Here is a 27,649-nt window from a genome sequence, read left to right on the forward strand (position 1 = left end):
TTGGAAAGAGCCAAGCCAGAGAAACTACGCAGCCCTCTGTGTGCTCACTGAAGGGCCACTGACTCCACTATTTCCAACAATAGCTAAGAGAAGAATCAGGATAGGAAAGGAGAATTTGAACAGGAGTAACCCTAGAAAACCAATCATGTTCAGGTTGAAATGTGCTGGGCCATTTACTATTCCACCTACCAGCCATAAGTAAAGTTTCCTTTTAAAAAGTCATCCCTTTAAGAAAACTATTCAGTAAATGGCAGTATAGGCTGTGTGAAAATATGGCAACACTAGGAAGAAAATCCACAAACCAGGACACATATACACCTGAATAACATATATGACATTACAGGATTGCCCCCATGAAACATCTAAGAAATGTTACCACCATCATCAGAAAGAAATCAATTTCAGTGAGAATGGTCAGGTATGAGTTTCAAAGAAACTGAGATTTATTAGGCTGAGTCTTAAAGAAGGGACAGAATTGGCTAAAGGCATGGGCTATAGAGGAAGCAAAGGCAGGAAGGGAAGAACTTAAACAAAGGAAGAGATATCCAAAGCATAGTAAGAACACAGTGAAGCCACTTTAGAAAAAATAAAGAAATCTCAGTTCATCATTTCTTACATAGAAAATTTACCTATATTTATTTAGGGTCTTTATTATATATTTTTGGACAAATAATAAAGGTTACCTAGAATATGTTATTTCACTATATACATGAATATACAATTTTTGAAGTGGTATATCTCTATATAGCAATACCTTAAAATGCATTAATTATATTGATAGTATCATATAGCTCTAAGACACCAGAGTAGTGGTGAACATACTAATAAGTGTTTCACATCTATAACTTTCATCAGGTCTCCTAAAGCCATTTAGGATACATAAAGCATTCTTACTGCCCTTATGACTTCCGCTGAGATTTTCAATTCTAGTTTAGAGAATTTTAGACAGGCAAATAGAAACAACAGAGTAATAGAGAAAAACAAATTGGTAAAAGTCAGAAAATTTAATCAAAGGAAAATTTAATAGTTGTAGGAAAACTGAAAAGAGAAAGATTCTCATTTTTATATCATGGAATGATAAAATTCTTTAATACAAGAAACAATGAGATTATTAAACAGACCTTAATGTACTTTTTGTTACTATTTTTTTAGTTTTATACTATGAAATAATTAATGCTCCTACAAACAAGTTATTTTAAATACTGATTAATACTCTGTAGCAATTGGCATAATTGTCTAGGTATTCATTAGAATGATAGCAATCATTCTAATCACAGAACAGCTTTAACTTGCCTTGTGACTTTCAGAACAGTATCCATTTCTCACCCATACAATAAAGAAGCTGGACCAGATGACATCTAAAGTTTCTGACAATTCTAATGTTAATATTGCTATATAACTTAGCCAGTCTACTTTCTTTTTTTCTAAACTTCTTAAATCAGCATTTTCCCTAAAATTAGTGGAAGCTTTCCAAAATGCATCATGTTTTAGAAAATTAAAATTAAAATCTATTTCAGACTAGGAATTGAAAATAGCAATTTCCTTACAAATAAATCGAAGTCCTTTATTTCCCACCAATCACGTTTCTAAGAAAATGGAAGTATTTTTAAGATTCAGAAATCTATAAAACCTTTAAGAAACAGTTACTGAAAGTAAGACTAAAAAAAAAAAAGTCTCTAGAGCCTAGGTGGCTCAGTTGGTTAAATATTCGACTTTGGCTCAGGTAATGATCTTGCAATTTGGGAGTTCAAGCCCCACAGTAGGCTCTGTGCTGACAGCTCAGAGCCTGGAGCTTGCTTCAGACTGTTATCTCCCTCTCTCTCTGCCCCTCTCCTGCTCGCACTCTGTCTCTCAAAAATAAACATTAAAAAAAATTTTTTTAAAGTCTCATTTCTTAGTAAGATGAAGCTTTGTATTAGGAAGTTATTACAATAAAAAAATTAGCAAATTACCTATTTTTGGATGATCCACAATATTTGAAAAAATAACTCCTTTATTCGGTATAATTTTATACCATAATTACTAACTTTCCTGAATTTCTAAAATGTATATGCAATTACTTTCACATACCTCTTCAAGGAAAGGTTTCATTAACCACTGCAAACACTGATTTATTAAATAAAATAGAAGTCCATGCTTTATAACTCAGCATTAAATTTCTCACAGAGAAATCAAGAAAGAATATTCCCTATCATAGATAGTTATTAACTGTCTTTGTTAGGTCTTCCAAATAATATTTCATAAAAGAAATCAAGTTAAGTGGGAGCTGCCTTTACAGATGATGCCTGTGCTTTGGCCATTCTTCGAACCAGTGCTTCTTGTCTTTTTCTTTGAATTTCTTCAGGAGAATATTTTTTATTTTTCTCTTCTTCCTCTAAAAATTAAACAAAATATAGATATTACTTTTATAGACTACACAGTCATCTTGAACATGAGTTTTAATTTTTTATTTTTATCGTCCAGACTTGCCACATTGGTATAACTATTAAATCACACTAAACTACTAAATACGATATTTGATGTACAGATACAGTGTTCTAGGCCAAAAGAAAATCAAGTACTGATCAATCCGTTCCTATTTTATACACCTTTCACAGTGTGATAAAATTCATTTGATTAAAACTGTACATTTTGACTTCCCAGCATATAATTCTTATGAATAAAATCTAATTTACATAATTGACAAATGAGTATTTTTTAAGAACTAGAATTTTATTTTACTTTTTAATTGTCTTAATGTTTTATTTATTTTTGAGAAAGAGAAAGACAGATTACGAGAGGGGGACAGCACAGAGCCTGATGCAGGGCTCGAACTTGTGAACCATGAGATCATGACCTGAGCCGAAGTCCAATGCCTAATAACATACTGAGCCACCCAGGTATCCCCAAAACCTGGGATTTTAGATGTAATATATAAACTTCAACAGAAAGGTAGTCAAAATATAATGAATTCAAATACCAACACCTTAAATAGTATACATTTACTATAAGCTGTATCAATATTCATGCTAATTTTTTTTCCTCTAGAGAGCTCTAAGATTTTCATTTTAGCCATTCAGGAAAAAATGTTTTAGAGTGATCCAGTGAAATCTATCATGTCAATAAATATATAATTCACTGTCAGATGTTTTTATTTGGAGGACACATTTTATATAAACATTAGAAAATTATTTCAGGGGCACGTGAGTGGCTCAGTTGGTTGAATGTCCAACTTTGGCTCAAGTTATGATCTCATGGTTCAGTTTGTGAGTTTGAGCCCTGCATAGGGCTCTCTGCTGTCAGCACAGAGCTGGCTTCTGATCCTCTTTCCCCCTTTCTCTGTCTGCCCCTCCCCCAGTCATGCTCACTATCTCTCTTTCTCTCTAGTAAATAAACATTAAAAATATTTTAAAAAGATTATTTCAAAGAGCATTAATATCTGAATGAAAACTTCAATTCGAATGTCTTTTTAATATATAAAAATGTGAAGCATTCTGACATTCCTATGCAGCATATTTTAGTATGCTTTTAGTATACTTTAGGTAAATGTACTATAAAATAAACAATGTGTTTTAAATTAAGTAAATGAAAATAAAATTAAGTTTGATTTTAGTAACATCCAATTCTACCTCTGCCAAAATACTGAGTTCTAATAAAATGAATTTAATTCCAGAGTTAAGTCACTTTGAGCTAAAATATTAGATTATCTATGTAATGCTAATAAGAATCAAACTTTGAAATTAGCAAACATATTTTCTCATTTAAATGATGTTTGAAAATTAAGACCATCATATTTAAGCAACCTTGTATTGGTAAAACTGTTTATGTTGTAAAATCTGTCTCTCATAGAATAACAATCTGTAGTACTGTTGGCAGAGAAATATTTACACTAACATCTAGACACAGGTTTAGAATTTGTTCTAAGATATTTCTCTTATTACCTAAGGGAGATTATTTGTCCAAAATAGATTATCTGTCTCCCCTTCCTTTCTTGGTATAATTGGAAATGGGAGAGGGTATTCAGGGTAAGAGAGAAATATTTCAGATAAACTCCCTAGATGACTCTGATGACTTATTTCCTAAACTTATTACCTCACAGATTTGTAGCTATTTCTCCCTATAGAAAGATGCTACAAGATACTTTATAATTAGCTTGACTAATCATCTAATATTTTAGTCTCAAAGCTGAGAAATACAAGAAACTCAGAATTCACACATACACAGTTGCATTCAATTGACCACAAGTTTGGAAGGAAAACAGATTAATAATCCACGACAGCAGAAAAGAACATAGCTCCCTAAAACTGGGTTTACAACTAACATGGTGAAATTCTTGGAAAAATAATTTCAAATGATATAAAGTCACACCATGAAAATTTGATTTAGAGAGAGTCACCCTTTTCTCTCATCAGCCCTTCCTTTAGCTCATTCTGCAATAAACATACATGGCAAAGTTTCAAACTATTTCAAGGTACAAAGCAAGAGTGGCTTTTTTTTTTTTTTTTAAATGTTGGTTTATTTTTGAGAGAGAGATACAGACCATGATCAAGGGCAGAGAGAGGAGACACAGATTCTGAAACAGCACACAGCCTGATGCAGGGCTTGAGCCTAAGTCTGACACTCAACCGACTGAGCCACCCAGGCGCCCTAAGAGTGGCTCTTCTTAATCTTTATTATAAGGCAGAAATCAGGAAGAAAAAAAAAAAATTCTGTAAAGGGCCAGAAAGTTAATATATTAACCTCTGAAGGTCATATGGTCTCTTGTTGCAACTCTTCAGCTCTGTTATTGTAGCATGAAAACAGCCATGGACAATATAAATGATGTGACTGTGTTCAAACAAAACTTAGTTTATGGACAATGAAATCTGAATTCTATGTAATTTTCAAAGGTCATGAAATACTACTTTTCTCTTGATTTTCTCAACTATTTAAAATGTGAAAAACATCTTAGCATGCTGGCTGCATAAAAACAGGCTCTGGGCTGGATGTGGATGGGCCATGGTTTACCAAACCCTGCCTTAAAACAAGGGTTAAATGGGTTTTGTTTCAAAGATGTTCTCTAGAAAGTAGCTTGCTACAAAACAAAGTAAAATAAAGTGGAAACAGGGGCGCCTGGGTGGCGCAGTCGGTTAAGCGTCCGACTTCAGCCAGGTCACGATCTCGCGGTCCGTGAGTTCGAGCCCCGCGTCAGGCTCTGGGCTGATGGCTCGGAGCCTGGAGCCTGTTTCCAATTCTGTGTCTCCCTCTCTCTCTGCCCCTCCCCCGTTCATGCTCTGTCTCTGTCTGTCCCAAAAATAAATTAAAAACATTAAAAAAAAAAAAATTAAAAAAAAAAAAATAAATAAATAAATAAAGTGGAAACAATAGAAAATAGAAGATTAATGTTAATTAGAAGATTAGGTACTATCAGTAAACTTAAAAAAATTGATAAGATAAACTGAAAGGCAGATTATCCACTCATAAAATATGCAGATAAGGTAGTAGATAGTTTTGGGAAAACTCAAATATTCCAGAAAGATCTCTAGTACTCTTTAACATAATTATAACTGTATTTACATAATTTCATGTTGAGAGTTTGGTCCAACTAAATACATTTACTTAAATATAAACTTAAATTATTTAAATGATTTATTTAAATAAAAATAAAAATTATAGATTAACGACAATTTTTAAAGTTTCAAAATATCTAGGCTATAATATAGGGAAATATTAATTGTTGGTGTTGATAAGAATATAAATTGATGAAACTTTTTGGGAAGATTTAATGACATCCACTAAACTTCAAAACATTCTTACATCAATTTTTCAGTAATTAACAGATACAATCACAGGAGCATGCAGAAATTTATGTAGAAGTATATTCACTGGAGTATTGTTTGTAATGTAAAAAATGCAACCAAACTGAACTTCCTGTCAATAGAGAGGCAGTTAAATAAATCAAGGTACGTCCATATAATGACATACTATACAGTCATTAAAAGGACTGAAGCAAAACTATACATAGAACTGGAAAAGAGGGGCGCCTGGGTGGCTCAGTCAGTTAAGCATCCGACTTCGGCTCAGGTCATGATCTCACGGTACATGGGTTTGAGCCCTGCGTTGGGCTCTGTGCTGACAGCTCAGAGCCTGGAGCCTGCTTCAGATTCTGTGTCTCCTTCTCTGCCCCTTTGCCCTTCACCAAATTGCACTCTGTCTCTCTCTCTCTCTCTCAAAAATAAATAAACATTACAAAAAAAAACACAAAAAAACAAAACTGGAAAAGATAGCTATGTTAAGTGAAGTTGCCAAATAGTAGGTACATAGCATATAATTCCATCTGATAGATGTATAGGCATACATACAAACACACACACACACGGACATTTTTATATGCAGAGAAAATGTTAAATGATATATTCTAAACTGTTAGCTATGGTTTTCCTGAGGCATGGCTGTGCAAAAAGAGAAACTGAGAATTTAATTTTTCACTTCAAATTAATTTACTCTGCTTTCTTTCTTCTTAAACAACGAGCATATTACTGTTACGAGTAAAAAAAAAAAAAAAGATCACTTAAATAGGAAAGTTGAGCAGTAATGCCAACAAAAGCACCATCTAGAATCTAAACAGAAAACAATGATGTAATGTTAAAAGAAGATAAAATCTCCCTCACCTTATTAGCATTGATCTACATAATACATAAAAATCCTAATATTAGCCCAAAGTGAGGGAGACTGATTAAAAAAATCTGTAATTACAAGCTAGCATAGTAAATGCTATAACAGAAGTTAAAGCTGGGTATTGGAGAAACCCAGAGAAAGTGAACCTAAATTATTGAGCTGAATAAAAACATACTGTGTTTTAAAGGACAAATGGAAAATGGCCAGGCAGATTTGGCATATGCATGTGGGGGTACTATGTTTCGGTGAAGGAAATAGCATCTGTAAAAATGTAAGGCTGTGAGAAAGAACTGGACATTAAAAAGTACAAGTAGTTATGCCAGATACAGTGCCTTTTAAAAAAGATTACAGTATCAGTGAATAACAGATTTTTCACATAATATTACATGATATTCATTCAGATACTTACTAAACATCTTCTATGTGGGAGATGCTGTGGTAGGTCTAGGTATTCACAGATAAGACAGACAATAATCAATACTTAATTGCAAACTGTGATAAAAGAAATAAGAGAGATGATGGAAAATGACAAGGAAAAGACCTATAGATTGTTCAAGGAAGGTCTCTGTGAGAAGGTCATACTTAAACTGAGACCTAAGGATAAAAAAGCACCAACCAAAAGACGGATGGGGGTGGGGAGAAGGGGAGACAAACATCAGGAAGAAATAGTTTTAGTTGGGAACAGCATAGTCAGAGCTCCTGAACTAGGAAAGAAACTATGCTGTTTGAGAACTGAAAAGACAGCTAATGTAACTGAAACTTACTTAGTAGGTGAGGTAAAAAAGAAGGTAGGCAGGCAAGGAGTGATAATCCAGGGCCTTGTAGATCAGTGTAAAGTTGGAATATTATTTGAAAGATGATGGCCATCATTGAAGGCTGTGGTTAAGCACAAGAATGCCATGTTTGCCTATTTGTTTTTAAAAGATTATTCTACTGTTTGGAGACTAGAGTTGAAAAGAGACAGATAAAAGAACTGCAGGAATCTAGTCAAGAAATGTTAGCTTGGATAAGGGTAGTAGAGGTTGAGTGAGGAAAATGGACAATTTTAAGATGTATTTTTCTGAGATAGAAACAATGCAACTTGATAGAATTGTGGGAGAGGAATCAGAAAAATCAAAGATGACAGACAGGCTGTACTGAGTAAGCAAACTGCAATTCTAACCATCACAGCAAATGTGTTTAATTAGAATGCTCTGAATTTTCAAATATTGCTCACCTCAATGTTCTGCTAAACATAGGAGTATGAATGAAGTTTTAAAACAATGAGATATTTAGTAAACATAATCTCTTGGAAATAGATCTAAAAGTACAATTTCCTAGTAAATAATTCAGAAAACATTCAACAAATATTTATTGAATACCTACTATATGCTAGTCACTGAATTAGAAGCTGGGAAAGAATCTGATGCAGTCTTTTGAAAACATAAATCACTCCTCTTTGTATATTACAGCATAATTATTCCTAAGAGTCACTTTAAGAATTCTAGTTAAATGTCATACTTTTTTAATCTTACATGTTACACAAATTCGATACAACAAATAACTAGGTTAGCTACTTTCCCAGGTGATAATTTTCAAACTACTTTATACATACCTTTTGAAGGTTGTTTCAAAGATTCAGAACGTTTCACCAAACACTGTTGTTGAATAGCCCTCCCACAAAACGAGTGGACAGGAGTTTTATTTTTCTCCAAACCCTGTGTAATTTTGGTATCAGAAATACTTCCTGGTAGACAATTTTGATTAAACTGGGAAAGAATTTGAGAATTTTTCATCTTTGTAAATGTATACTTAGGAAATCCAACTGTTCTGTTAAGGCCACTTTGATCTCCATCTCTTGTGCTCCTATGGGACAGATGCTGAGTACTTAATTTCTTCTTATAAGTAGCAGTTTCTGTATTCCTATAATCTGAACTCACATTCAAACTTGAACTTCCCGTAAGAACTGACTGTGGACTTTTCACTTGTATTGGAACATCAGTGTTATTCCAGGAGAAATGCAGATTATTGATATGACAATTTGAGTTCTTGGAGTATATTGTCAAATTTGTTGTAGCACCTAAAAAACTTGGAGAATTTCCACAGATTTCCCGTTTATCCATCTTCACTGGTTTATTTAATTGTGAGCTATTTGTGAAAGATGTGTGCCCTGAAATGCTGCTGAGATTCAAATGTTTTGATTGCACCAACTGACTTTCTTGTTTAGATGTAGTAAATATGTTTTTGGCTCCATGTTTGGAACTATTATTGATCTCAAGTGTACTTTCTGGTATCTTGCTGCCCTTTCTAATGTCTTGTTGCTGAGTTAGTCTTTCAATATCATCACATGCTTGGTATAATAAATCATCATCTACATCATCTGCTTCCCAGGTATTCTCTAATTGATGGCATGCTTTAACAATTTCATTGGCAAATGATGGATCATTCCAGTCATCAAAGAAAGAACCTAACTTTGATGCATTAGTCTGATTTGTATTATAAACACTGGTTTCATTGCCCAAAGTTGCAGAGCCAAAAGGATTTATATTAGCAGGTGCTTTAAAAGACTGATTAAAAATGGACTTATTTTCTTGTTCATTAGAATATCCTGTGTTCAAAGTAGACTTTTCAAAAGTATTTACATTAGAAGTAAATTTAGTATGCATATCTTCTTTTACTTTTGTCAGATTAGATGCAACTGAACAGTCTTGAACAATTTTATTGAAAGATTTCTCAAGTTTCATTATATATCCACTGGATGGCAATTTGTTTGGTTCATCATTTGGATTTAGTGAAAAACTGTATTTTCCAGAATCTATTAATTCCTTGTTATGTGTCTTTGAAGGGAGATCTTGTACAATTTTTGAATCCCTTAACCTGGCACCTAGGCTTGTATTCATTCTTGACTTATGTTTATCACACTTATTGTTAAAGTTATAAATACTCTTTTGATCAGCAATCTGGGCTGTTTTAGGAGCTGGGGAAAGTTCATACATTTTGACATTTTGCATAACAAAAGGTTCATTATTTAGTAAGTTTTCCCAATCATCCTCAAAATCACTGGTAGGAAATGCATCAAGGTGTTTATTAAAAGCTTCTGGCTTCTCAGTGTAAGAAGTCACACATGGATTTGTCATTCCAAGAGTATCTACTTGACAAGAAAGTGATCCTGGGGTTTTATCTGGCAGTTTTTCAGTGACCAGAGTTTCATTAGTAATGATTTTCTCCTTTTTCAAAGCACTTTTCTTTCCAAAGGTAGTATTACTTGTGTTCAAAAAAGCATCTGACAGATCTTGGCTGAACTGTCCACTACATTTCTGAGTAGAGCCATCAAAAATGGCATTAAAGGCTGCTTCAGCATTTTGGTCAAATGGCTTCTGACTGCTATTTTGATCATTTATCACAGACATTTTGGTGTTTTCTTCCATTGGGTTCTTCATTATAGCATTATCTATTTCTGGAACTATATCATGTAATAACTGCATCTGTACATTATCTTTATAATTACTGAAAGTCTCTGCTTCTGAAATTGTCTGGATAAAATCATGATTTCTCTTCTTTTGCTCTTGAATCACATCTAGCTCTTCCATATTTTTATCAAATTGCTTAGCCAATTTCATAAGTTCTTCCTCTTGATTTTGTGTTTTCAACCTATTAAACATTTAAAAAGTCATAATTAAGAAAGCTTCTAAGAATCATTATAAATATTCAGTTGTTATCAAACATATTTTAATATATTAAAACTCAAAATTTCAACACAATTATTTTAAGTCTAAAGTTTTACATGTCAAAACTGAAAAAAGTAATTTATAAGTATTTTAATAGATTTACAAAATCAAAGCAGAGTATTATTAAATATATTTACTCCACTGCATGTCAGAAAAGCTGAAAAGTTTGAACTTACTTTGTGCAGCTGATTTTTGCTCTTGATTTGCCTTTTGCTACACTAGGAGTACAAGGAATAGCAGAAGCACCAATCCACATGCCTAGCATGGAGTTTGTTGTTGGTTTTTCATCCTTTGGCAGAAGGGAAAAGAGATATGTTTACAAAGGAAGGAAAGAAGGGAAGGAGGGGGAGGGAGAGGGAGGGATAGGAGGGAGAGGGAAAGGGAGAGAAAGAAAAGAAAGAAAGGGAAAGGAAGGAAGAAAAAAAGAAAAGAAAAAGAAAGAAAGAAAGGGAAAGAAAGGGAAAGGAAGGAAGAAAAGAAAAAAAGAAAAGAGAAAGAAAGAAAGAAAGAAAGAAAGAAAGAAAGAAAGAAAGAAAGAAAGAATAACTACATTGAATCATCTTCCTAAAGCAATAAACTGTGGTAAGGTGATAGTTTACTAAACAAGCACAGAACAATGAGAAGTTGGAGGATGGCAATAACAAGTTGCAAGAAGTGATCCATTTATGTTTCAGGAAATGAAAATATTCAGAATTTGTATTTCCTTATTTTCAAAAAAAATTAAGTTCTAAGAATTTAACAAGTGCATATTTAATGGCAAAGGCATAGTTATTATCAAAAGAAAACTGACTTCCTAAGAATAGAGATTCATATGGAATTCTTTCTATATCACCTGATTCTCCATATTTTCACTATCCCCATCATAATCTTTATCTAAAGTTGGACAATCCATGTTGACCTGAATTGGGAACACTTAGAATTCAGGTCAACAGGACTGCACTAACTCACAAATGAGTTAGAAAGTGCAAGGTTAGAACTAATGCTAAGAATAAGGTAGGAATAAGAACAAAAATAAGTAGAGAAAGGAGAAAGAGAAGTTTGACCACTATGATGGATAGGAAAAAGCCATTTTAATCCTGGATATTTTTGCTATGTCTTTCAGTCATCTGATCAAGCAAAAAATTAGAAAATGAGTTTATTCATTAGTTACAAACCAAACCAACAAATCAAATAGGTTAACCATTTTCTTTTTTTTTTTTTTAATTTTTTTTTAACGTTTATTTTTGAGACAGAGAGAGACACAGCATGAACGGGGGAGGGGCATAGAGAGAGGGAAACACAGAATCGGAAGCAGGCTCCAAGCTCTGAGCCATCAGCCCAGAGCCCAATGCAGGGCTCGAACTCGCGGACCACAAGATCGTGACCTGAGCCAAAGTCGGACGCTTAACCAACTGAGCCACCCAGGCGCCCCTAGGTTAACCATTTTCTACTCTATTTTTGTACTTAGAATGAACACAGTACTCAGAATGAACATAATATCACACAAGGTAAAAATAATCTTATCACTAGATTATAGGATACTTGAAGGCATGGAATGATCTTATGATTATTATAGTTCAGCATCTAACAAAATGCTAGGCATAAAGAATATATCAGTTTACATTTATTTGCTAGGTTTAGGTGAAAAGATCCCTACAACTTGATACTTTAAAATCCTCAATCAACAAGCAGTTTAGCAGTTTTGTTAGATGTCCACTTGAACCTAGTAGATTTTAGTTTCACAAAATACTCCAGTAAATCAGTAAGTTTACTTTTAGACTCTATATATTTCCACTTTTGCTTCAACAACCTTGAATTTAGGGAAAATAACATTCTTAATGATTTAATTATGGGCACTTTGTCCATTTACCAAGTATTTTAAAATTAATTGACTTTTTTAGAGAATAAAGGTAGGACAGCTTTATATGTCCAATTTTATGTATACAAGGGCCCTTGTATGTTTTTATATTAATTATATTTTTAAAATGTCTTTAATAATAATTGCATAATTCATTGATTTCCAACTACAATCCAGGTGCTATAAGGTATCTGAACATATTACTTCATTTACTCCTATTTACAGTGTGTAGTTGTATAAAAATGATGAAAAAATATACATCTCCAAACAAACACCATATGAAAAGTATCCCTGAAGAAAGTGAAATGATTATCCACTGAATACGGAAGTGCATATTTTAAAAAAATGTCACCTCTGAAAATACCAAGGTGACTTAAATAACTATTTGAGGGGGTAACTCACCTAAAAATAAAAAGCATGACTATGTCATTATGAGAACATGTCAGTCTTTTTAAAAGACCTTGATACTACCAAATATCTATAGCCTTTAAAAGTGCTTAGTTGAAAAAAGTAACATTTAAAAGCAACTAATTTCACTGTATTTTTTCTTATATACAAGTTATGACTTGCATATTGTTGCCACTTCTTTATGTGAGCTATTATTTCCAGCCCACTTAGGTAAAGGGTCCAGTAATTTACTCAACTACCTTTTTATCACAATTTAAGCTGGCCAGCCCAAACACATTTTATATGCTTCTTTCATGTGAAACCCACAACTAATGAAGATCTATTGTTAACTTATGAAGTAAATAGTATCGTGGCATAAAAGCTATTTAACTACTGAACCATATGTAAAATGAATTTCTATGACATGCCAAACATGGAATGCAGAGCTAGTAGCAACATAGTTGTTTTGACTGTGCTAACTGTAATTTCAGATGTTTTATAGCCACTAAAGAAAACTTTATTTCCTGTCTCCTTCACCTGGATGACGGTGATTCCTTGTAACCACAGTTTGGGCCAGTGCCATCTATTGTTTACCATAAACAATAAACCCTTGATAAGGGTATGTCAAAGAAAAAAATCCCAAACTAAAATGTTTTCTAGACTTAAATATTGTTAAATAAGAAAAAGAGAGAGGGAGGATCAAAACAGAGGTTGACTTAAACTTTATATTTCTTTCTTTCTTTTTTTTAAAGTTTATTTACTTTGAGAAAGAGATAAAGCGTGAGCAGGGCAGGGGCAGAGAGAGGGAGAGAGAACCCAAGCAGACTCCATGCAGTCAGCAGAACGCCATGCAGGGCTTGATCCCATAAGCACAAGATCATGACCTGAGCCAAAACTAAGAATCAGAAGCTTAGCTTAACCAACTGAGCCACCCAGACGCCCCTAAACTTGTATTTCTATTTCATTCAAGCAGTACAGGAACTGAAACAAAGAGAAAGAAACTTTTGAAGATGATTCTATGATAGCAAATAACTATCATAAACTATAACACAACCTTACATTTATAGTGCTCTTTAGTTTACAAAGAATTTTTAACTAATTTATTCCTCCTAATAGTCCAATGGAGAGGGCAAGACAAGTACTAATTCTAGTTTATATCTGAATGAAGTTCTGAGAACTTAAGTGATTTGCATATGGTCACTCAGTTTAGGAGGTGGACTCAGAACTGACTCCAAATCTAGTGTTCTTTCCACTTTTATGAATGTTGCTCAATGATCTTATTAGTCCACAAGTATTAAGAAGAGCAATTTTAATGGGGAAAAAGTAGGCTGTAGACCGTAAACAAATACCACTCACAAAAAACTTAAAAGTTTAAATTTTTATTTTTTGATTCTATTATTTTAGTAACTTTAAAAATGAGGCCATATATGGTTGAACAACATTAAAATAAGCACAGGGGCACCTGGGTGGCTCAGTCGGTTGGGTGTCTGACTTCAGGTCATGATATCACGGTTTGTGAGTTCAAGCCCCGCATCAGGTTCTGTGCTGACAGCTCAGAGCCTGGAGCCTGTTTCAGATTCTGTGTCTCCCTCGCTCTCTGCCCCTCCCCCACTCACACTCTGACTCTCTCTCAAAACTGAATAAAAGTTAAAAAAAAATTATAAAAAAAATAAACGCAAAGCTCTAGTCGAATTTCATCACTAAAAAAATTAAAGTAAGATACATTCTTAGGAAAATATATATTACCAATTATACATTATGTCCCTTTTTTCAAAACCTACATTTCAGTAGTAGAAAAGGTAAAAGTAACCTTTACTGCTCTATTTTCAGAAGAACTGTAAAAGACCAAATTTTTCTCATCCAAGTGAACTATATGTGGGCCTAGTAGCATAATTTTCACGGTTTTTAAATAAACTACAAACCTAGTGATATTTACCTGAGGAGCAATACGATTAACAATATGTGAGATTTCATCACTATCAGTAGTGTAAATCTGTTTTCTTCTTCCTTTACCTAAAGAAACAAAAGCATTTCTATAAACTGTAAACAAAAAACTTAATTTTTAAAAACAGCAGTCACTTCTTAGAAAACAATTTTAATTAGCATGGCTTAGATCACTGTGCACTGACATCACAAGCATATCATAACAATCACAGAAGATTCTCAAAAAACTTCTGTTGTATAAAAGTTCCTGCTACTACCTGACTGAAATTCTATAGTTAAATCCTAATCATTTACCAAATATTTACCCAGATAAAAATGCTAATTAATAATAAATTACCTAACTGTTTTGTCATTGGAGAATTTTGATCCCAAAAGATATCATTCTGTCCATCTGGATCATTAGGAGAACTGAAGGTAGATGACAATAAATCCATTTTCAGCACTCTCTTTGGTGTTTCATACCTTTCTAAGTAAAATAAGATTAAAAAACAATTGTTGCATTGCAAAGCATCACTTTACTTCATAATACCCCAATGTCAAATATCCCTTAGATTACTTTTTATGGTACAATTATAAAATTTTCTCCCTGAGATATTACTCTAACCACAACTGAAATATTTCACATAAAAATCCTTGTAATACTTGACAAATTTGACATTGTAAATAGCAAGTATTTTAAGACAGACTAGTAGCTCTATGAATGTATAACAGTGTATGATCTAATCACTTCATTCATTACCACTGGAACTTGGGAGGCTTTGGGAACCACCTATAATTTATAGATATATTTCAAAAACCAAACGGCTCCCAGCAGTAAAAGTCTGTTTAGCCCTCTTTCATCAACTCTATCCTACTTACACCAATTACTTTAAAAAGCTTTAACGACCCATTTCTTGGTTAGTTTTGTCTAGTTACACTTTTACATTTCTACAAAGAAATGTTGTTGTTCTTTCCAAAACTGCTTTATGAGAGTAAACTAAAGACAAGGTAACAAAAGCCGACTTTTAAGAACACACTGTAAGAGCATTTGTTGGAAGTGCAGTGCCTACCAGGATTTATTAGAAATCCTTAAAAAATGGAACACCAACAACTGACAAGAATATTCGGGGGCCCTTAGTTTCCTACTTTGAGGGCCAGCATACACAGGAACTTCCGGCTTATTCGTAATGAGGTGAGACATCACCAAAGCTTTGAGGCAAGGGATAGATACGGCTTTTCATATGACCCCTCCACTTAAGCAAGTCAGGGCAAAAGTTTAAGTGGGGAGGGGAATAAGTCTCCTGGGAGCAAGGTGAAGGCAGCAAGTCTATCCGATAGCTCTCCTCACTCTGCCACTGACTGGAGGAGCAGCCTAGAAATAGCCGCCCTTCCTCAAACAGGTAAATCACAGGACCTATTTCTGTAGCGGCGGCAAGGGAGTGGTCAAACCGAACGGGGCAGAGCTCAAACTCGGGGGTAGTGGCGTCGTGTTCCTTTCGGATTCACGAGGGGAGAAGCCCAGAGAAAGGAAACACTTCAGACTCCACCCCCACCCGCACCCCAGGTTTCTCCTTGGCAAGCGGGCTGTGGGGCTGCAGCGCACAAGCCCGGAGAGGCCGCGTTGCCGACGTCTCACCCTCGGGGTTACTTTTACTGCACGAAGCGGCTGCTGGAGGCTGCTCTTGTTGTGGCACGGGCCGGGGAGACCTCTCTCCGGCCCTGCAGAGCCCTGAGCCGCGGGCCGACCTCAGCCGCCTCTTCCCTGGCTCGACCACCGAGCTGCATTCCTCAGCCGCCGCCGCTTTGGGCGGCGTGCTCTTCAGGCCAGGGCTGTCCCCATGTTTCCTTCGCCGACTCATTGCCTATAACCCCCCTCCGCCAGCCGCTCCTCCTTTCACATTTTGTAACGGGAGGAGTAAAGCAATGAAACTACAAGCGGGTCTCCGCGCCAACGGCCGCCGCCATTTTGGCCGATGGGGCGCTCGTAAGAGGCGGCCGCTGATTGGCTGCGTCCGAGCGCGGGGTGGAGCGGTCAGGGTGCGTGGGCTGGGCGCTTCCGCAGCCCGCCTCCAAGACCGCTAGGCTCTGCTAGGTCTCCTGGGATTGGAAGTGATTGTAAAAGGGGCAGTGATCTGGTCGCAGTGTGAGCGCCTGTGAGGTGGAAAGGAAATGGAGTCTACTGGCATCTCTTTACTGAATTGATGACAGGAATTACACATTACTCAGATTTAGATTATTGTGGGTTTTATTATTTTAAAGAAGAGGTAATTAGGAAGGAAAAATTAAGCTATTTTTTTTATAGGTGATATGTTCTTAGAAAAATCCAAAAACTGGGGTGTCTGGGTGGCTCAGTCGGTTAAGCATCTGTCTTCGGCTCAGGTCATGATCTCTGGGTCTGTAAGTTCGAGCCCCTTGCCGGTCTCTGTGCTGACAGCTGAGAGCTTGGAGCCTACTTTAGCTTGTCTCCCTCGCTCTCTGCCCCTCCGCCGCTCATGCTCTCTCTCTGTCTCTCAAAAATAAATAAACGTTAAAAAAGAAAGAAAAATCCAAAAACTGTAGGAAAATTATTAAATTTGTAAATTAATGTAACGGAATTGCAGGTACGAAGTAAATATTCAAAGATCGGTTATGATTGAATATATTGGGAACAAGCATAACATTGATTTTTAAAGAACTGTGATTTCTAATAGCATACAAAATATCAAATAACTAAAAATAAATTTAACCAAAATTGCAACACCCCTACAGAGAATTATGAAATATTTTTGAAAGAAATTGATGACCTAACTACAGTTGACCCTTGAGTATGACAAATGTTAGGGGTGCTGACCCCTGCACAGTTGAAAATTTACTGTAACATTTGGTTCCTCCCAAACTTGTATTAGCCTGCTGTTGATTAGACGCCTTTCAATAACATGAAGCTGATTAACACATATTTTGTATGTTATTTGTATTATGTACTGTATTACAATAAAGTAAGCTGTAGAAAAGAAAGCAGTATTAAGAAAATGATAAGGAAAATACATTATAGTAATGTCTTTATAAAAAAACAAAAACAAAAAACTATATGAGTGGACCTGCACAGTTCAAACCCATGTTGTTCAAGGGTCAACTATGAATGGAGGATTACACCATATTCATGGATTGTGAGACTCAATATTGTTATGTCAGTTCTTCCCAAATTGATTCTATGCAAATCCATTCAAAATTGCTATGGGTGTATGTGTGTAGGTTTGTGGATATGGGTGTGTGTGAGTGTGTAATATGACAAGTTTATTTTAAAATGCATGGAAATGCAAAGCACCAAAAATACCCAAGAAACTTAAAAAAAAAAATCCAAGAAATTCTTGAAGGTCCCTTGAAGATTAATAAAGTTGGATAAGTACCCTGTATCAAGACCTATAAAGTTATGGTAATTAAGACATTGTGGCAATGGTGAAAGGAGAGGCAAACATGAAAGAAACAGGATAGATGGCTCAGAAACAGACCTTTACATAAATGGACACTAGATTTAAGACAAAGATGACACTTCCAAGCAGTGGGACGAGGACTTTTTGATAATAAATAGTGCTTGGGTGATTTGATATTCACTTGGGGGAAAAAAAAGAAACTTAGCCTCTACCTCAAACCATACTCCAAATCGTGTGCAAGGTGATTATATATTTAATTGTAGAAGATAAAATAATTAGTGTTCTAGGAGATGATATAAATTGTCTTAATGACAGGAATGATCTTTAAATTAAAGAAAAATGTCACCAATTATAAAGAAAATATATATGTATAATTTTGATTACATTAAATTGATAACTGGAGAACTTCAGTCTATCAGAAGACAACATTAGGGAATGAAAGGCAAGGCACAGATTGGAAGAAGATATTTACCAGATGCCAAATTAGGGCCCATATGTAAAATATATGAAGAACTGATATAAATCACTGAGAAAATGATTGACCACCAATAAGAAAAACAGGTCAGATACTTTAGCCTGCTCTCCCAAAGAAAATCTCAGTGATCAACAAAGTTGTATAAAGGTGCTCAACCTCATTTGTAATGAGGAAAATGAAAAATTAAAACCCTAACATGATATTCCTCAACACCCATCAGAATGGTTAAAATCAAGAAAACTGTCAATAGTGGTGGTGTCAAGGAAGGGAACCAGAGAAGAGACTATAGCACTAGCCAGCGCCTTGATTGCAGCCTGTGCAGGACCCAGAGCCTGTGGACCCAACCAGTGGGAACTGTCACGTACTGCTGGAGACAGTATTTTAGTACAACAACTTTGGAAAACAGTTTGTGGTCTAGAAATCCCACCCCTAGAAATATAACCAATGGGAATACATGGACTGTGCATCAAGATACATTTTAGAAAAGTGTTTTTAGCAGTAAAATTTCAAAATTACCTCATACTGGAAGCCAACCAAATGCCCTTCAAGAGTACAGTGGGTAAATATATTGAGCTATATTTGCTCAACAAAATGGTGCACAGCAACTCAAAAGAAGAATTACAACGCCTTGCAACAATGTGGAAAATCTCATAAAGTTGAGCGAAAGAGGCCAAACTCCCAGGCTCTTCCTTCCCAAGAATACTATATAATTCTATTTACACAAATGTAAATAGGTAAGGTATTATTAGGGATGTAAGTTTATGTGTTAAAATTATAAAGAGCAATCAAGGAAGCAATTACCATGAAAGTCAGGATAAAGGTTACTTTGGGGAGGGGAGAAGGGACAAGGATCAGAAGAGAATGGGGGGCATGGATGATCTGGTGTGTTGGCTTTGTTGTCTTATTCTAATTGTGATTTTGTGATAATTTATTGAGCTGAATATGTTGTTCTGTGTACTCTTGTGTGTATATGTTATCAATAAAAATATTTTTTTAAAACTTAATGTGAGGCAAAAATCTTTGTTTCCACCCGGGAACTGAAATGCATTTCTTCTTTGTAATTTACTCTCTTTTCATTCTTCAGTTTGACTGACAGAAATCCTAGAACTAAATCTGAGGTTCAGTTCTAGCAATTACATAAACCATTGTGATCAAGTATTTCCATTCTTTTTCCTCAGTCCTTGACACTCTACTAACATTTCCCTTGCCATGATTGTTTTTAGTATCCATATTTTAAAACCATTATTTAGTTTTATGTATTTATACCTGGATATGACTGCTTGGAAGGTTACATCTCTTAAAATTCACATTAACTTGAAACTCCAATTGTTTAAATTAGTAGGAATAGTGATTTCTCTTGGGAATCTCTCCTACCTACCTATCAACTGGCCAAGAATCCCAGAAGCAGAAAAAAAAAAAAGTTCATGTTCGTACAACACTTAATTAAATAGATGGCATCATAACTATCTAAAAGACTTGATTTATCAGAAAAATATCCAACTCACACTTAGAAAATAATTAAAAGAGTTTGAAGAATTTAATATTGCCTATAGGAGTAATAACCATGTGGTAATCCTTTAAAGCATATTAATACTGTAAATAGAATAACAATGAATAATTGCCCATAACTGTCCAAATTCTATTGTGCCCAAGTAACCCTTGTAAAAAGAAACAACTGGAGCCTGAAAAACAGACATGTGTTGTTGCCTTAGCATGCCCAAGATGGCTGTGATTGTAGTCATTATGTGGTAGGAAGCTCTCATAAGTTTTAGCTTGGAAGTTACTTAATTCACACAATCTGTTACAGTTCTAAATGTAGTTCAAATTAAATGTACTTCCTAAATATAGCTCTTGAAATAAGTACAGTACAATTAACGACTTGATAAAAAGGTTTTAAAAAATAAAAGATAATTCTCCTAGACGTTTGAATGCAATATGATTAAACATGCCCAAACTTAGCATTTCGAGGCATTTGAATATGATGCACATATAAGTAAGGTTGAATACAACTAAAAACTTTTTAATAAACCAAAGTTGAACTCTTAACTTGTTTACTTGCAGGAATTATCCATAAGCTTGGCAGTGATTATTAAAAAATAAGAGTCTATGTGGAGTAATTGCCTTGTCACTTATATCACAATGATAACTATCTGCTGGATGGATGGCTAATTGTGAGAAGTCTTTGCATCAAGAAAAAAAAATAATAAAAATCATAGTGTGCTATTATGTAGCACAGTGTGTGTGTAGAGCCCTACCCCAGCTCAGAAAATATCAGATACAACTGGAAGAATCTGAACAGACCACAAAACGAGTAGAGAATTTTCTTTACATTCTAGTTGCTATGTTTCTAAAATATACCCCCAAATGAGCCTGGGTACATATGGGGCTTATTTTTCCTCAGTCCTGACCTACTAGCAATTGTAATTAAAATCACCTACCATGCCCATCCTTCTTCTGAGGGAACTGCTTCATCAAGAGCTTCTGCTGCATTTAGTTCCACCAGGTGGTCCCCATCAGGTAAAACTGACCCGACTAGAGTGGGCACTTGATTTTGGGAACGAATCCATAGGCTGGCTCTCCACCTCTGACTATCCCCCAAAATACATTGAGACAATCATATTTCTCGGAGATTTGAAGTTAAGAATTTGTTAGAGGACCTTGTACAAAACCATGGTGGGGCTGCACAAACTATGAGAAAGCCCATAGATAGTGGAATAGGAAAAAGGGGCAGTGTTATCTGACAGGACCACTGCAATGAATATGTAGACTCCAGATACTTGGAAACTGAACATTCAGCCCCAGTGTCCCAAAGCCAGGTTCTATTGTAATTCCAGTCCTTTTCTTTTTCAAAACAGGCCCATACAGTGAACTTCCTTTCCTTGAGCTAGCTAGTTAGCCAGTTAGTCTGTATTCCTTAGATCCACAAAAGCTGAACTAAAACAAAGCTTGGGATCAACAGTTAACAGTCTAATTGTTTCTGAGTTTTTATTAGAAGGCACGAATTGGGAACACAGAAATGCCAGCTGCTAAATACATTTACTTTAAATGCTGTTTGCAAAGCACGATACCAAAACTATTTTCAAGGACAAGATGGTTGCTGTAAACTTTGGCAAAATCATGCTTAATTATAAAAGATTTAGGCAACTTTTTATAATAAGTTAAAGGAATATTATTTTGAAAAGTTCAAAACAGAATGTAACAGAATCCCATTTAAAGATGGAGTTGGGAGCTAAAATATTTTAGTGATTCATCTGAATCTGAGACAAATTATAGTGGGCACTGTCATCTGAAATCACTTTGTTTTTATTTTTATATTTTTACATCTCTTGGCTCACTATTGTTAAAAAGACTTAAAAGTGTAGAAAATATAGACTGTATTTGCTTGCCTTTCCAACCCATACTCCAGGATGATGTTTCAACCTCTGTTTTAAAGCTTTCCACAATTTCCTTACCTTCTCAACCCGCCAATCCCCTTTCCTTGCTGGCCTCCAACTTTGAATCAATTATGCCACTTGCTTTCTTAGCTCCTACAAGTGAGCTATTCACTAGGTTGGAGAGGTTTCCAACTGTGCCATCATGAAGCAATAGTCACCAGGTGAACTTTCAGTGGCACAAGACAAAGTATCACTGATCAGCAGAATTCATGCTTCCATTCTCTGAAAAAGCGATTCTGAATTTCCACCACTGTCTATGTAAGAACAGCTACCATGAGAAAAATGAAGGGTTTAAGTACTAAGAATGGGTTCCTGTAAATCTTACATAAAATTTCATAAGGAAATAAACAAGATTTGGAATGTTTTGGTAATCACCCTACAGTACCTTACATACTTCCATTTTGCAATCTTCACCACAATCAAGGTAATGAATATATCCATCTCTCCAAAAGTTTCCTTGTGTCCCTTTGTATTCCTTTTGTTTGTAATACGTAAGATTATAGAATTTACTTTTGATTAATGGCTGTGTTTAACAATTAGCTAGCATAATTCCTAAAAATTTAATAATCAGCTCTTAAGAGCTAAGATCAGCTGGCTATAGTACATCACTGATATTCTTACCTCTCATTCTCCTCTCTCAGTGAGTTTAAGTAAATCTCAGTTCCTTCAGCTTATCTGCATTATTACCTATTTGTCTAAGCTTTCATCAATTTTAAGCCTCCCAATTCAGTGATTGAGCTCAGAACTGGACCTAGAGAGTCCTACTCTGTATGTTACAGGATTAAAAATGAAACCAAGCTGTAAATGTTAAAGGAAGGGAGAGCCTGGGGCATTTTCCTAGGGCTGAGAAATTAGAAAGTTGCTGGGAAGGCTAGCTCCAAGTAGGAAGGGACCCTTTCTAACTGAGGGACCCTTGGGAGATCTCTCTGTAGATGTGGGAGGGAGGAAGAAAGCAAAGCAGGTTACTTAGTTCTGGAGTGGGACATATTTTTTGTACACCATGCTTTCTGTAGGCACCACTTAACAGTACCACTAATTGAATTCAATGCCACTGATTATTTCAGTAGCAACCCCCATTGGGCCTGTATCTACCCAGGAATAATGGTTGTGGGTGTCAAAGAGGTAATTTAAAAAGATATTTTCCTCTACTGCTTTAAGTGAAAACTTGGAGGGTGGGGACCTGAGCAGCCCCAAAATGTCTTATTCAGGCTTAATTCTTTTCCCTGACTATACTGGAATCTAATTGTCATCTATGTGTTTCTGCTTTTTCTAATTAAAAAAAAATTCTTTTTTTAATTTATTTTGGAGAGACAGACCAAGCAGGGGAGGGAAAGAGAGACACAGAATCTGAGGCAGGCTCCAGGCTCTGAGCTGTCAGCACAGAGCCCAACGCAGGGCCGGCACCCACAAACTGCTAGGTCATGACCTGAGTGGAAGTCGGATGCTTAACCCACTGAGCCACCCAGGATCCCCTATATATTTCTGCTTTTATGAATAGCAGGAAGATGGCCTGATTTTTAAGATTGCACTTGGCTCTTTTTGAGCAGCAGCATCCGGATCATTCACTCTGCCACCATAATTTTAACTTAAAACACTTCTAAACTGTACTTGAGACTATTACAAATTTGTTTATTTTGCTGTAAATAAAATAATAAAATCTTCTTAAAATTATTACAACAATTAATAGTGTTGAGATTAGCTCAGCCAAATGCATTCTTTTGGGGATGCTAGAAGTGTCCTAGAGACAAATGGTTCTTTTAGTGAATGGTTCATTTGTACAGAATACTCTGGCCAGAGCTGAAAATGGCTTTTAATTGTTTAGGAGTGAGATTACAGCATTTAAAACATTAAAGTTTTAAATAACATTTTAGATCGATGTGAATGTAAAAGGATAGAAAAGTAGTTAAATTGCAGTTTATATTACAAAGTAACTCTCCTCATATCAATTCAGTTACCAGCATAAGAAAATTTTCCTTTCAATACAGCTTTTCCTGTCTTTCAGGCTAATGGAAAAAATGATTGGTGTATTTCAAGTGAATGTAAAGGACTCTTTTGGCTCTGGTCTAGTATCAATATTCTGGGTAACAGTGTTGGGGAAAATTGGGCCCTGGGGGTTGTCATCTCATTGGCATGAAACGTATGGAAAACACACGTACATTTATTCTGCTGTTGAACTATTTTCCTAAGCCTGTTACTATGGCTTCTAAGTGCATCAACAGGCAGGCCCCTTTACATGCTGCTCTTCACATCTCCAAATGCTCCGTGTCCTTTTAGTCATCGCTATTCAAAGCAATGTGGAAGAGCAACCCAGGTTTCGCCTGGGAGCTTATTAGAAATGCAGAACCTTGAGCCTATCCTTGACTGCTAAATCAGAATCTGCATGGTTACAGGATCCCCAAGTCAGTCACGACCGCAAAAAAGTTTGAGAGGTCACCATCTACATGGACTTTCCCTAGTAATTTTGACCGCAATGATTCATGCCTCTTTTTTCTGAACTCCCACCTTACCTTTTGTCCATTCTGCATGATTTAGCATTTGATTATATAATCCTATGTTTCTCACTAATTATTGGACATATGCAAATATTATTTCCCTGACAATATTGTGAGCTCTTCGACCAGGGGTTGGTAAAATTCTCTAAAAGGGAGGCGCCTGGGTGGCTCAGTCGGTTGAGCAGCTGACTTTGGCTTAGGTCGTGATGTCACAGTTGGTGGGTTCTAGCCCTGTGTTGGGCTCTGTGCTGACAGCTCAGAGCCTGGATCCTGCTTGGATTCTGTGTCTCCCTCTCTCTGTGCCCCTCCCCTGTTCTCTCTCTCTCTCTCTCTCTCAAAAATAAATAAACATTTAAAGAAATTTAAAAAAAATTCTCTAAAAGGCCACATGGTAAATATTTTAGGCTTTGCAAGCCACATGGTGTCTCTGTTGTATATTCTTTTTTGGACTTTAAAAAATAAAATATATTATGTAGAAAGTCATGCAAAAACAGACCCTAGTATACATTTGATTTGTGGGCAGTAATTTGCCCACCCCTACCCTTGGCAAGGCCAGAGTTGTATGTTGGGCTTTTGGTACAATGCTGTTAGGGAGGTTTGCAATCAATGCTTATTTAGTGGGTTGTTACAAGTCATTTCACATTCCCTTCTGCCTTATGTTCTAAAACATTTTGAGGTTAGGTTTAGAAAAAGTTACAAAAAATTATACTATGTTGATGAAAAGAAATATTAACATATTTTAAAAAGAAGCTATTCATAAGAATGGAAGATTTCAGGGGCACCTGTGTGGGTCAGTTGGTTAAGCCTTAGACTCGATTTCAGCTCAGGTCATGATCTCACAATTTGTGAGATTGAGCCCTGCCTCAGGTTCTGTGCCAACAGCATGGAGCCTGCTTCTTGGGATTCTCTGTCTCCTTCTTTCTGCTTCTCTCCACTTCCACATGCATGCGCGCTCTCTCTTTCTCTCTCTCTCTCAAAATAAATAAGTAAACATTTAAAAAATGGAAAATTTCAAATAAACTCATATATAGTTTTTATTTTCTTATGGGTGCTAAGACAAAAATAAACCATTAATTTGTAATTGACAAAAGAATATAATAATCCTTAATTTTTCATTAAGAACATATTGCTAAAGAAATGCTGATATTTATTCCAGCCTAGTATGAGTACATCAATAGTAAAAAGAATAAAAGTAATATGCTGAAGTAGTTGATTTAAAATTTTTTATGGCAATATATTTTTTATAGCTTGACCACAGTGTTATTCTTTACTAAGTGCTTGTTAACTTGTAACCTGATATTATTATGAGCCATCCATGGTGTTTAAAGTATTTATACACCAGGATTCATTCTTTGATTTTTGATTCCATTAATACTTAAAGAATTGAAACAGTGTTACCAAGAGAGGAATGAAAAAATATTCTAGAGAAAGCAGCAATATAACACATTTTTACAAACAGATACACACACACACACACACACACACAAACACACACGCACGTACCCACGCACACGCACACATAAGCTCAAGCCAACAGGCTGACCTGTGTTATTGCTCCAGGCAATGTTGGGAAGAGAAATGGGTTTTTTGTTTAGGAAAACTATTTTGTGGGTTTTTTTTGTTTTTTTTTTTTTGCTTTGTTTGTTTGACCCTTATAAGAAAACCATAATAAGCTTATTTTGAGACCAGAAAAAAAATGTAATTCTCCTGGTAGGAAAGACCAAAAAACATTACTGTTATATATCTGATAGATTGTTTCTTTCATTGGTATCAAAAGAACTGGCCTGTGTTTGGAGATCTAAATTTAATGAAAGGCTACACAGAACATATTTAAAGTTGTGAAACCATTTGCTATTAACATGATACCTAATTTTTCTTAAGACATTGTTCATCGACAGAGAAAGAAATCATATCATATTCAAGATTTAAGAGCAGATTATTTGCATTTATATCCTTTTAAGCTTGATACGTTCATAAGAATAGGGCTTTTAATTTTCTTATGCTTTAAGAGAATAAGAGCTAATCTATAAATAGTCAATTAAAAACTCATTTTTTTTTGTTTGAACATATTTTTATGTTTCCACTGAAGGCTTTTCAAGTTTTATTTTATTTCCATGTCTTTTTTCCTGTCTGGAGTTATGTTTAATAATCTAAGAACACCACTAAACTGAATGTAGTTAACCTCACATCCCTAAAACATTAGATAATTTTGATCATTTTGAGGTGCTGCCCCTTTATGCAGTTTTCTACTGGGTTTCCTGGGAGTGAAAGCTTGTACATTTCCAGATTGGCATAGAGAAACTTACTCTGAAATATGTCCAGGATAGTCAGGATGACGGCTTCACAGGAAGTCAGGTCTAGGGAATCATTCATTCAAGATGATCATGTTTAGGTAGTAGAAATCAGTGAAGGTAACTTCAAAGGTCAAAGGCCATGAGCCTACTTTTTGTGTGTGTGGGGGGGAGTGGGGGCAGGAGCAGAGAGGGAGAGAATCTTAAGCAGGCTCCACACTCAGCATGGAGTCCAACACGAGGCTCGATCTCACCACCCTGAGATTATGACCTGAGCCGAAATCTAGTCGGACACTTAACTGACTGAGTCATCCAGGCACCCCGAGCCTACATTTTAATTAGTGGATTTATGTTTGAAAAATTCCATGTTTCCCTTTTGCACATGCATGTGATTGTATGGATTCCCTGAGACGTGGCTGTGCATATTCAACCTAGTAAGGTGGAGAAGAGAGTAGGTACTGGGTTTTTACTGCTGCTATCTTTGGCCAACTCCCTTTATGGCAGAAACACAACTCGCCTCAATTCCTGCTTACATGCAGAACCCCATTCTTCTACATGAGGGACCATGTAAGTTAACACCCAAATTTGGATACTTCTGATGGTGAAAAAGGGCGCTATTAACAATGTCAACTGAAAACAGATGTACAGCAGGGACATTTGGCTAATGGATTAATGAGGAATGTTGAAGAATGAATGGATACCATCCAAGTATTTATGAGTGGGTTCTCAAAAGCCCTGGATCTCCAGATTTGAGGAGCTGGTATAACAAACCACTGGTTTTGGAGGTACACAGCTAATTAACATCCTAGTTTATCACTTGCTACATGTGTGACCTTGGGCAAATTTCCTAATTGCTCTTTTCAGTTTCCTGGTTATAATAATCCTTGCCACTCAATGTTGTTTTAAGGATTAAAGAGATGATGTGTGTATAGTATTTAGCACGATGTTTGGCACAGCATAATTACTCAGCACAATTACTTGTTATTATCCCTACTGGACCAGAATCTAGTTCTAACTATATGAATAATGATACAACCACAGCAAGGTGGAAAAGAAC

At 35.6% G+C, this 27,649-nt stretch overlaps 1 protein-coding gene across 5 annotated transcripts; it reads right to left on the bottom strand.

The window, feature by feature from the left end:
- Positions 1-421: 421 nt before the first annotated feature.
- ETAA1 (ETAA1 activator of ATR kinase) lies at positions 422-16,495 on the bottom strand. Of its 5 annotated transcripts, none has more exons than XM_058683889.1 (6): positions 16,127-16,495; positions 14,849-14,977; positions 14,504-14,580; positions 10,520-10,632; positions 8,231-10,266; positions 422-2,374 (listed from the first exon to the last, which is right to left on the bottom strand). In XM_058683889.1, the coding sequence occupies exons 1-6, from the start codon at positions 16,347-16,349 to the stop codon at positions 2,256-2,258; spliced, it is 2,697 nt and encodes an 898-aa protein (XP_058539872.1). In that variant the 5' UTR covers positions 16,350-16,495; the 3' UTR covers positions 422-2,255. The 5 variants fall into 5 exon arrangements, with proteins under 5 accessions (XP_058539872.1, XP_058539873.1, XP_058539874.1 ...); XM_058683890.1 differs by having other exon boundaries at positions 15,607-16,250; XM_058683891.1 differs by having other exon boundaries at positions 14,849-14,973; positions 16,127-16,236.
- Positions 16,496-27,649: the final 11,154 nt, after the last annotated feature.

This window comes from Neofelis nebulosa, chromosome 9 (genome assembly GCF_028018385.1).
Source record: "Neofelis nebulosa isolate mNeoNeb1 chromosome 9, mNeoNeb1.pri, whole genome shotgun sequence".
NCBI classification, from domain to species: Eukaryota; Metazoa; Chordata; class Mammalia; order Carnivora; family Felidae; genus Neofelis; species Neofelis nebulosa.

Excerpts from the sequence above, each read along its gene's own strand:
- ETAA1 (XM_058683889.1), bottom strand. The coding sequence starts at position 16,349 with ATGAGTCGGCGAAGGAAACATGGGGACAGCCCTGGCCTGAAGAGCACG. Across the intron at positions 14,581-14,848 it reads TCCAATGACAAAACAGTTAG|GTAAAGGAAGAAGAAAACAG; the intron begins GTAATTTATTAT and ends TTGTTTCTTTAG. Across the intron at positions 2,375-8,230 it reads TTTGAAACAACCTTCAAAAG|AGGAAGAAGAGAAAAATAAA; the intron begins GTATGTATAAAG and ends TTTAATTTTTAG.